We start from the raw sequence: 12367 nt of genomic DNA on the forward strand, positions 1-12367 counted from the left end.
AGACAGTGCTCTAAAGTTCTAGAAACATCCATAATCTGAAGCAGTTCGCAATTGGGGGGAAGCAGTTTGTGCGCTTCACCAGAGCATTGAGCTATTGCTCCTTGTTTGATAAAAGGTATAAGCCTAGGCAACCTATTGTAACTCTTGGTGGGTGGCAGGATGTGCATCTATGCAGCATGCTAGCTTCTGAGGACCTAGGTAAGTAATTCACTTTTTCTCTGTGGCTAAATTTTGCTATATTGATTTCCACTCTTCGAGTTTATAGAGCTAGTAGAGAAATGCCTGGGCACAAAAAGGAAAGCTCAATAAGTGAAACTAATTAAGGCACAATTTACAGCAACAGTAATAAAAGACAAATAGCAAAATGTCCACGTAAAAAAATAAAAATCTTGTAGGTTTTTATTTTTAACTGAGTACTATTCAAATTAAGTATTTGTTGTTCTTGATGCAGATTCCTTCAGGCATTGGTTCAAAGTGGACAATTGTGAGATAGTTAAAAATAAATGCACACTCTTGAACTGCTGGAACAATCTTCAGAACCTGGCCGTCCAAGGTGATCAATGGCTGAGACAAAGGCTCCCTACAATGCAACTCCTCTAGGGAAGAGACCAGAATAATGATTACGTGCTCTAGATCTAGCTCAAAACCCCATGAAGTCGGGTACATTGCTGAATGGAAAATGGCACATACAAATATGATGGGCTTTGGGATCCTAAGACATATCACCCAAAAACCAGTGAAGTTGCTGAAAAGACTGAAGTGTTTCAAAACCTATTTTAATGGCAAAAGCCAACAGTAAATAAAATACTTTTAGGGGTCCCTTCAGCAAGTACAGAACCAAAGGGATAGATGTTTGGCCTCAGATATCTTTTCCACTCCAAATATTGTAGGAGTATATGAACCTCAATTTTCTCTCGTAAGAAATTCCCTCAGCCACCATGGCAGGCCTTTGAGCCTATGCTGCCCCTCTCACTGGAATCCAGAGATCAGAAGCCTAGTGAGTTCTCTGAATATTGATTCCAGATGAAGAAATTTTCACTGGTCTATCACCACATTCCCTGGAAAACTATAAATTCACTAGCTGTGATCCGAGGAAGGAATTCAGTGGACAAAATGGATGTACTGTACCTGAGTCTGCCTAGGCTTCCTGTGCATTAGCATCTGATCTAAGCAGTGCCAATACCTTATTAGTGACAGCTAATATAATATGGAATTGCAATACACAGCAGTTGGAAAGGAGATTAACTATGGCACCTTGTTTTCCCTTAGAGTCACATTAGTTTCAGATGTAAACTTTTTAAATAAGTGTTATGACTTTTTATTTTGCTTGTAGGCATTGGTAGAAATTTACAATACCACAGATTGTACTAACACATTAAAGTGGGGATTCTTTTGTGGAATAGCCATTGTGCTGAGTGGGTGTGATTTTGTTTGCTCTTTACATAATATTTATATAATATGAAGGAACGACTGCCACAGTGGGGCTCAGATGTCTGTATTTACTAACTACATATAACATGCAAGCCCCACACATACACATGTTGAGGCTTTGGAAGGATTCTGACACAAAAGATAGTGAAAGCCACTAGAGGGCTCACAAACTACTTAAAGGGATATTACCCAAATCCTAACGTTACAGTCGGTTTGGCTGCTTTGTTATGGACTGTGTTTATAATAGATTTCTAAGGTGCCAAGAGTTTGTAATATATGTCTTTTTACTGTGCAAATCAAAATAAATAAAAGAGATCAGTTACAAGTACATAGTTAAGAATGACAATCTGCATTAAGAACAGAGGTTGTTATGTGTCATTCCAAGAGCTGAGGGAATAATGTTTCAGTCGTACTGGTCTCAACTGTAGTGATACAGGTTTTTTTTTTTTTTAACAACATTGTAAAAATAAAACAAAAAATTGGCACCCAGCATGTACATTTATATAAGCCAAAGATAGACAAAACAGTGAAGACAATGCACAGATAAGATGGAAATGTTCCATAAACCTGCAATAATCAGGCAAAACAAGGGACAATCTGATTTTTTCCTACTGCATCCCACTGTATTTGGATTTTTACTCTGTTTCTCCTTTGATTGCAAATATTCCAGTTTTTGATGATTGGCATCTTTGCCCTAATGTTATTTAACTGATTTATTTTTGTCTGAGAGTCATTATTAAAAGAACCTGTTACCTTAAATCAAAGGGGTTTTATCCTTGCATTGTTTCATACTCTGTGGAGACAAACAGGAGTACTGATTCCCACAAAAAACCCCTCTTGCTGTCAGCAATGCACCTTCAGCATGTTTTAATATGAATGAAAGGCATAGCAACTATTCCTTCGCAATGCACTCCCATGGTAACCTGTTTTTAGAAGTATGCTGATGGAATATTTCATAGAATGAGAAAAACAAAGAAAATCTTTTCAACCTCAAAGAAAAACGAGCAATGTAGCCAGACAAAAGTAAAATAAAAATCTGACATAAGAAATGAGAGAGAAAGGGCAAAATTCACTTCCGGTATAAAGGGATGTAACTCCCTTAAGTCAATGAAATTACAGTTACTTACACCAGGGCTTATGGATTTTAATAAAAGAAGTTTCTCTCAATGGGCTCATTTTCTACCTTTCAAAACCTTTATTTTTATTAACATTAAAAAACATTAGCAAGGCTTGGCTGAAGCATTTTATCTTTATCTTTTTGGATGCTCTCCGGAGGGAGATTGCTTTCCACTTGGACTTTCCTTCAAAGGCCATAAGCAAACTGGGTGATTTCTGGAAGAGTTTGTTCTTAGGGTATTTCAAAGTTACTAATTAAAGCTCTTTTTATATCTAGCATGTTAAAAGGCTTTGGGGAAAAGAACAGAAGATAGATGATTAGCTAAGGTGAAACCCAGGTTCCACTACTTTAGACAGAAACTCAAAGGATGGGATGCATCATTACTTTTTAAGGAGCCAAGAGGTGGTGGCTTCTCATCTGCTGTGGTTGTGTCTCAATTATCTCACTCTCCTCTTTGAGGGAGCAGAAATTTCTGCCATGCAGACCACATATCTGAAGGGTCAAAAAAAAAATCATGGACAAATTGATGTTGAGGGCCCTAACTTGTCATCCCTGTGATACAGGTGGAGAGGTGAACAAAACAGATGGGAAGGAGAGATTAAATGCATTACAGAAATGTAGTGGAATTCATTTTTTGTGGAAAAGGCCAATATACTTATCACATCTAAAAATACACACACATTTTCTCAATATTATGTAATTGCTATGGCTGCCATGTTGTACAGAGATACTGCACAGTTTGGAAATGGGCCTGGTGCTGGTCTACTCAGCTGAATCACAGAAACATAGAAATGTTGGACTGGAAGGTGTCATATGGAAGAGAAGATGGTCCACAAGAAAATTTCACTATTAGGATGTGATCCACATCAGGAAAATGTTTCCGAATCCCTGATTTAAAGCATTCACATGCTAGTCTATGAGAGAAGATTTTGTTTTCATGAAGAGCTAAGTGGTTCTTTGGATCTGCCATGACTGGATGCTAAGTACTAAAAGTAACTGAACACAGCGTTTTATTTATTTATTTTTAATAGAAACAAAAATATACTCTACAAATAAACTAACTACAGGGATTTCAGTAAAGTAACTTGTGTGCAGTCCAAGACAAAGGCTGGCACAAAGACAGGAATCATGGGATGGTTGTGGGAGCAGTGTTTTATGACCATGGTTGGAACATTGGCTAATGCATATGTGCAGCCCTGAATAGGTTAAACTGCTTTACAGTGGATTAAAGATCAAGAAGCAAATCACAAAACAATTAAAAGTGGGTCTCTGCAAAGGTAATTTCATAAGGGAAATCATTGTTTTCTCAAACAAATGCTATATTTTGTAATGAATGTGCTGTCTTATTTGGCTGCATTTTCTTCAATGTATTCTTCTGATCTGAACTTCTTTCAAATATTTACTCATAAGATTTTTTTCTCTGTGTTGTGTGTGTTCGCAGCATACTCTGGATCTATATTGTGGAGCCCTGAATACCCTCAACACTCCAAATGGTAGCCCTCATTTCTATTATCCTTTTGACTACAGATAATTGGACAAGATACCAGTTACTCTTGCAATGTGTTGATTTACAATATGGTATAGCTATGTTACAGTTATTGCGATAAGGAACATAATTATACAGCTCAGTCATTGATTCATGGGGTTCTTTTATCAGAGCCACCACTTCTTTGGAGTTTAAATCTAGCATTGCTGCTGCTGTCAGAATTTCAGCTTAACAACTCTAGCTTTGAGTTTTGTACTTCCTGACTGTGCTGTTGGGGTCTGCCCTTCCAATTACTGGGTGTCCCTCTTGTCTCAATTTTTCATTACTGCAGGTTTAAATCTATGAGGACATGCTGTGTTCCTCCGTCGCTTCAATCTTACACATGCCAGCACAGCTCTAACACCCTCATGCCAATATAACAGATAAAAAGACAGTATTGTGAAGCCACAATGCTTAAAGGAGAAGGAGCTAATACACAGGTAGCAAGACTCAATGGCAGGGCAAAAGACTATTTTGCAGTCTGGTAATTTTTGAACTAGGAGACTTCAAATGGGATTATGGTTACATTTCAGGATTATTTGAATCTGGAATATCTATTTGGAACAATGGCAATATGAAAAAAAATCAACTATTTTGAGCAGCAGGCAGCGGAAACAATTTCAAAACTCATAATTTATGGCATTCAGGGCCTCGCTATTGAGAAATGTTACACTGCTTACAATATGAATGACATTGCCAAATTGTTTACTCAAACACAAGCAATATTTAATAAATTAATCACAACAAATAATAAAAAGTTAAGGAAAATCAGGACGGTAAATAAATTATTTGTACTGCTTATGGGAGTTACGTGTTAACTACTATAACCAACTTATTTGGGAACACTGAAAAAGGATAATTGCCTGAACTTATTGGAGATGAATAGTTAGCTAACTGATATTGCCCTCAATATATAACAAAAACTATGGCTTACTGGCACTATGTTGAATCATATAGACAAATTCCCTTTTAGTATCATTCATACTTTGGAATTAGTGACACCACATCCTTCGAGGCACGTCATTCAAAACAATCTTGCGTCGTGTCCAGTTCCATGTACATTTCTTTTATAGTATCACTACCAGTATTTCCTCACACAACAATATTTGACAAATTGGTTACTTTCCATTCAGCAGGTTATCTGGAAGTCAGCACCTACATGAAACAACTGGATCTATGTCAACTACTGGTGTATCATGCAGCAATGCAAACCTGAAAAGCATCGATCACAGTTTGTTGTGCCAGTGATGTTTTGGACACAATCAAGAAAGGGGATGAGGGAGAGGTAAGAGAAAGATGAGAGCTGGGCTAAGCCCATTGTACCAGTCAATTATAACAAACTAACTGGATCTTACACATTGAGCAGAGAGAATCACGAAGCATTAGCTTACAACAAGCAGCCAATTTTTCAACAACAGCTACTATACATCCTCATTTTAATATTATTGTTCTTGTTAGATGTGGAATGTGATTTTTATGCTTTACTGAAAATTCATGTTTGTTGGAGTTAATAATCAGACACAGCACTAATTATCTTTGTTTTGTCTCAAGTAATTAACTAAGAAATTTGGAGGAGGACTAATTTCTGGGGGACAACACATTAATGCTACACACAATGGGTCTGATTTTGTACCCAGTATGTAAATGAAGAGTAATTCCACTGAAGTCAATAGAGTTGCACCAGTATAAGTCTGCAATCAGAATCAGGCCCATATATTAGTATGAAGCTACTAGTGCTTATAAAGCAGACGTTGCAGCAGAGCATACTACAGGCAAGTCACTCAAGTGTGTGATGCACAGAAGCTTTCTGCACCACATGATGCCTTTGATCAGTTGAGGAGGAGGAAAACAGATGCAAACTGGTATTTTGAAATGAAAACTACCTACGAAAAGTGCTAGAGACAGAGCTAGACTTCTCCAAGGGAAACCTCACGTACAACTGAAGTATGGAACACATTTAACCAAAATATGGTTGCAGGTTGTATGCAGGCAATACTGAGGGATAATGATCTCAAGACAACATGCAAGTATGGAATATTTTCAAATTAAGAGCCAGACTGTTGCTAGCCCCTGACCAGCATATGGCCCTCCCCACTTGTGATACCTGTGCATAAGTTAGTATTGTCTGTAATCTTTATGCTCCTGTGGGCACAGTGACTGCTGGATAGCTCTGTTAAGCGCCCCAAAGGTGACTGGCCTGGCTGGTTTTCCACAGGAGCACTGGGACCAGATCCTCACCTAGCCGAAATCACTGTAATGGCATTGAAATCAACAGAGCTGTTCTGAATTACATCAGCTAAGGATCGGGCCTGAGAGGGTAGCAAAGGGTCATGCTACCAGAGCTCCCACTAGAGCAAGGAACATCTGTAGTGTCCCCCGTGAAGGCTATGCTTTCAAACACAGCTGACCCTCACTTCAATTGTTTCTATCTTGCTTTCTTATTACAAACAGGGCCCCAAATAGTTTGCAGAGAATATAAACAGGGAACGTCATGGAAAATGGAATGCAGAGAGATGGATAGCGCAGTTATCAGCACCTTCTTCTTCTAAGGTGACTGAAAATTGGGCTGCATAGTAAATTTTGTATTGTGATTACCCTCTCCTACTTTCCATATGTATTACTGAGATTAAACCAAAACCTCTTGACTGGAAGCCATTGACAATTCACAGGCGTACATCCTGTCAGCTGGGTTAAATTAAATTGACCAGGATAAGAGTAAATTCATTGGGCGGCTTATAAACAGTTTTTCTCAGCCATTCCAAAATAGTTTGTCCTCTTTTCAGGAACTCCAAGGTTATTCTGACCTGCTGTGTGTTTAAATAAACAAGAAAAACGACAGAAAGCATGCACAAACAATTGTGAGCTTACCTCAACATACAGGATAGGGAAAATTCCAATTTTATCTCCCAGCATTCCTTCTGCCCAGTTATCATCTACTCGTCTGATAACAGTCAAAATTTCATCCTAAATTCAGAGAAATAAAACCACACACACAATAGAAAGTTAGATTTTATATGGAAAGAGGAAAATGCTTTATGATAACCTTAGATTCATTATCTAATAAATATGTAAGATTTCTTTAGCCTGTAACTGCCTGCATGCTGTACAATGATTGGCATGAAAAAGTCAGCATTTGCCAGTAATGTTATTACTATCTATATCACAGTAGCAACTAGAAGACCCAACTAAGATAATTGTGCCAGGCACTGCACAACTCCTCTACGCTTTGAGCCCAAAAGTGTAAATTCCATCTCAAAGAGACATAACTGTGCTAACTCTGATCAAGCTAGTGCACTTGTAACTGAGTGTAGCAATGACCGTGCAAGCAGCGGGAGAAGCTAGCTCCTGTGAGTCCATCTCTAGCATCTCGGATAAGTATGTACTAGGGGCAACTCATGCCACCCCTGCTACACTCCAATTTTTTGTGTGCTAACTCAGTCAGAGCTAGCACAGGTATGTTTCCTCTAGCTGGAGTCTACATCTCCAGCTTCAAGTGTAGACATACTCATAGTGAGAGGTAGTCTTTGTTCCAGAGCTTACAGCCTAAACAGACAAGATAGACAAAGGGTGGACAGAGGCAGAGACATTAAGTGACTTGCCCAAAGGCATGCAAGATGTTAGATGGGATCTGAGTTACTACAGAGAATTCTTTCCTGGGTGCTGGCTGGAGAGTCTTGTCCACATGCTTAGGGTTTAACTGATCGCCATATTTGGGATCGGGAAGGAATTTTCCTCCGGGGCAGATTGGCAGAGGCCCTGGAGGTTTTTCGCCTTCCTCTGCAGCATGGGGCATGGATCACTTGCTGAAGGATTCTCTGCAGCTTGAGGTCTTTAAACCACAGTTTGAGGACTTCAGTGACTCAGACATAGGTTAGGGGTTTGTTATGGAAGTGGATGGGTGAGATTCTGTGGCCTGCATTGTGCAGGAGGTCAGACTAAATGATCATAATGGTCCCTTCTGACCTTAAAGTCTGTGAGGAAGTTGGCAGCAGAACAAGGATCAGAACTCAGGTTTTCTGACTTTCAGTCTAATGTTGTACTTGTTGAATCATACTGCTCTCTTGTAGGCATTAAAAAAAAACACAAAAAAACAAAACAAAACAAAAAAACAAAAAAGAAAACAGTTTTACCCTACATTTTGAACAGGAAATAACTCTAGTAATGGTGTGGTTATCAGTGGTAATTCACTTTGTAACAGCGACTGCCACGTGTAGTTGCATCTATGTTTCACTGCCAAATGCTTATACTGGCCCAAATCTTCATAGGTGGCCATGGAGCACACAGCACAACTCAGCTGGTCCAAGATGGAGGATATGTAAATATGGCATAAAGCCTTATTTGCATACACATCATCCATCGTGGACCAGCGTCCTCCACACCAATCCCCCAAAATGTATTAAAACAGTCTGCAGATTGTTCCCCAAGCCTCATCAGCCCCAAGGGGCTGATACAGCAGGTGTGGACAGCAGGTGTGGATCAACAGTCGTGACTACACCTCTGTTACCGAGCGTAACTGGCCCTCCTGGCTCCTGCCTCTGCTAGGCTCCAATAAAGTCACTCAGAGACCCTCAGGTTCTGAAACGGCTTTTATTTACAAGTTTGTGCTCCTACCACCTTCCCACTATACAGTGTGCACAGCTCTGGGTTCCTTGTGTCTGAACCCAAGAGGGAAGGGCTTACTCCTTGCTTGCTCCCTCACTCTTCTCCTCTGTCTCACCTCCCTCACTTCCTCGCCTCTTATATAGCTCTGGGCTAATTGGGCTGGCAGCTGGCTCTCATTCCCCAATTGGGGCAAGTTCTTTCCAGCCAGCTCCACTTTATTCACTTAAATGGGGCTGGCATGGCAGGGGGCTGATCCTGCAGTCCTCCTGCTCAGCACCCAGTCACACACTCCCCCCCCCCACCAACCACCAGGTTTGCTCATCCCCATCCTCTTCTCCCCATGTCAGGCCGGGTCCTCCAGAGGAGCCCTCCACTATCTTTCCCATGACCCACTGGGTCCTCCTTGAGGGGTTCTGCAATCCCCCACCTACAGAAGCCATATTGTGTGGGTGTTGGGTGGCCCCATATCTCTGCTGCCATCCTGACGTCCTCACACCAGTCACACCCCCAGGTGTATCCCCCTTCCCTGCCTTTGCCCCCACCAGGGGTTTAGGGTCAATCACAGTGCACCCCTGAACCTCACATTCCTCAGATCCATCAAGCAAGTGCTGACCCTGGTTTTCTGGGGGTCCCCGGGAAGAGAGTTCTGTCAGGCCTTTCGGCTCCCCAACAGGCCCTGGGGTGCATACATCTTCCTGCCTTTGTTCCTCCAGTCCTTTGTAGCCCGTCCCCTGTTGTCTAGGGTTATTGACCTGAGTGACCCTCTCCCCCATGCTCGGAGGGTGTCCCTTCTTTTCCATCTTGGGTTTCCTCCCCCAACTTCCCTTCCCTCTTGGGGAGGGGTCCCAGTTGTTTCCCACTGCCCTGGGGTATGGCAGGCCCTCTACTACCCCTACCTGCAGCCAGTGGAATCGGCCCGGGCCCTCAAGGGGCAGCTGGGCCATTGGGCACTGCCTCTTATCCCCCTGGACTCACTCCACACTCAGTTTGGCTCTGGGAATCACCCACTCAGGCTTTATTAGCCCCTCCGTAAGGGGGAGCAGGCTGAGGCTGTTTCCACTAGACCCCACTGGGGTCTCCTCCCCACCATCAGGGGAATGATGGACACCCGCCTCCCTTTCCCTGGCCCTCTCATGTTGGTCCACCCACAGAACTGGGTGAAACCACATTCCATGTCCAGACAGTCCCCCTTTTTATTTCTGGGTTGCCTGCACTGTCAGCAGGTGATTGTCTTAGTCCCCATGGGAGCTCCCTGGCTGGTCTCCCATTTCTTCTCGGGACCCTTCCTGGTCAGGGGTTCCCTGGTTCTTCTCCCGATGTCCTCCTCTTTATAGGGGTGTCCCCTCTTCCTGGGGAAGTCTGCCTCTGCATACTCCTCTGTTAATTTCACTGCTCCTTCTACCATATATGGTTGATGCCTTCGCACCCAAACTCTTATGTTCTTGGGGAGGCCATGTAAAAACTGCTCTAAGACAAGCATGTCCATAATCTCCCCCATTGTCTGGGCATCAGGCCTCAGCCATCGAGTGGACCAGTCCATTAATTTCTGGGCAAACCCACTGTCTACTTTGTTGCCTGGAATCACTGGCAGTAATTTTCAGTGGATAGCCCCACCCAATCTAGGACAGCTGCCTTCACTGCATTATAGCTTCTGGCCTGCTTAGGGCCATGTAGGCTGCTTGGGCTTCACCAGCCAGGTAGGGAGTGAACCACAGGGCCCAGGTTACCTGTCCCATCCTGCTCCCATGGCTACCCACTCAAATGTGTCCAGGAAGGCATCGGGATTATCCGTAGGCCCCATTTTACGAAGTCGCAGGCCCAGCCCTTGAATACTGTCCCCCACCGTGGGACTCACCATTCTCTGGAGGAGCGACTGCTGTACACTGGCCGGCTCTTTTATAAAGTCCTGCAGGCTCCTCTGCTGCTCGGCCTGCTAGCTAAGCAAGGCCTCCCTCTCCAGCTGGTGGGCCTGCTGAAAAGTTTGCATGGCCTTTTGCACCTCTTCCTGCTGTTTCAACAGCCATTGCAGAGTCTCCTCCATCTTTGGGCTGCCAAACTCTTGCTCTGGCATAGGGTCCCAGACAAGCCTCCCTGTGTAGCAGAGAAGAGCTGGCCCTCCTGGCTCCCACCTCTACTAGGCTCCAATACAGTCACTCAGACCCTCAGGTTCTGAAACCACTGGTGTTTTATTTACAGCTTTGTGCTCCCACCACCTTCTCACTATACAGCATGCACAGCTCTGGATTCCTTGTGTCTGAACCTGGGGGGAGGGCTTTCTCCCTACCTGCACTCCCTCACTCTTCTCCATCCCACACTTCTGCTTCCTTCGTCCCATCCTGTTATATAGCCCTGGGCTAATTGGGCTGGCAGCTGGCTCTCATTCACCAATTAGGGCAGGTTCTTTCCAGCCAGCTCCACTTTATTCACTTAAATGGGGTTGGCATGGCAGGGGGCTGATTCTGCAGCCCTTCTGCTCAGCACCCTGTCACAATCTCCTATTTCAACTGCAGGAAAGGGAATAGCATAGGAGCCACTATGTTGGCTCAATGCCACTGGAGAATCACTCTAAACCAGCTTTCAGGTCATTTTCAGTGTAAACTGGCCCCAGTGCAGGTGTTCCATTTCAAAATAAAAATCAATTTCCAAAACAGAAGTTATAATTTCCCAACATAGCACATGATATGATTAACAGACCAATTGGACACATTTATATAATGAAATAACAATACACCAAAAAAAAGAAAAAAAAAAGCAAAGTACAGTTGACGATGCTGACAGGCTAGATTGCACTAGAGACTCATTAGGAGATGCACTCTGAATTTCTGATTTTTGTAAATTAGTAGTTGAATGATAAACAAAAAGCAAGAATAATGCAGCACAAAATGTACTTTGTTCAAACTTTTTGTCAATGGTAGTTTAGTTTTACTTATGTATAGTAGTAAATGTACTGTTGTATGGTATATTTTATTAAAATAATGAAATCTTGTTATTATGAGATTTCATTTCAGTGCACTTCTATTAAATCTTGGTTGAAGGGTATGGAAAGACCGCCAACTCTTTTGCACATATTGTACAGATGACATTTAGAAAACTGTTGATTAGCAAGTTCCTGCTCTATTCAGCATTTCCAGGTGCAGACAAAAATAGAAAACATGCTCATGATTAGAAAAGCTCTCGCTACTTAACTAGAACTCTGAGCTATCTCAGCTTGAGCCACTGAATTCACTGACTGAATTGCATGATCATTTCTTGGTAATGGGTTCACTATAACAACTTGAGATCTGAACCGGCACCTGTTGTCAATGGAGAGTCCTCCAGAAAGGCACGTGGCAGTGGTCCTAAAGTGTGAAATGCCATGAGGCCATTAAATGTTTCTGTGACAGGCAGTTGAAGGAAGAACAGGGAGGACTGATTTGGAAGACTTCTGAAAATAAAGTTCACCATTTGATCATTCTCTTCTTGCATCAAACCTTTCTCATCCATTCCTGCGAAGGAATTCAGTGATTTCCCCAAACGCTACTCATGGGCTTTCCCTGAAAAGATTGGACACAGAGCACTGGCATTTCTTGGATTACTTTTCCATTTATGAACATTTTGGGAATGGAGGGTGCAGGTGTCCAGCTATGTTGCATACATCCATATAAGCGGCACAGCTCTCTTGGTCAATGAATTTATAAGCTAATAGCTATCCC

The 12367-nt window shown here is 42.4% G+C and overlaps 1 protein-coding gene across 1 annotated transcript in view; it reads right to left on the reverse strand.

Moving 5' to 3' along the window:
• Positions 1–12367, reverse strand: part of SH3RF3 (SH3 domain containing ring finger 3) — a 422296-nt gene that overhangs the window by 114666 nt on the left and 295263 nt on the right. Inside the window, exon 4 of the mRNA XM_030569277.1 lies at positions 6942–7037. Coding sequence (XP_030425137.1) covers positions 6942–7037 — 96 coding nt within the window. The remainder of the gene's footprint in view (positions 1–6941; positions 7038–12367) is intronic.

The sequence above is a fragment of the Gopherus evgoodei genome, chromosome 1, assembly GCF_007399415.2.
Source record: "Gopherus evgoodei ecotype Sinaloan lineage chromosome 1, rGopEvg1_v1.p, whole genome shotgun sequence".
NCBI lineage: Eukaryota > Metazoa > Chordata > Testudines > Testudinidae > Gopherus > Gopherus evgoodei.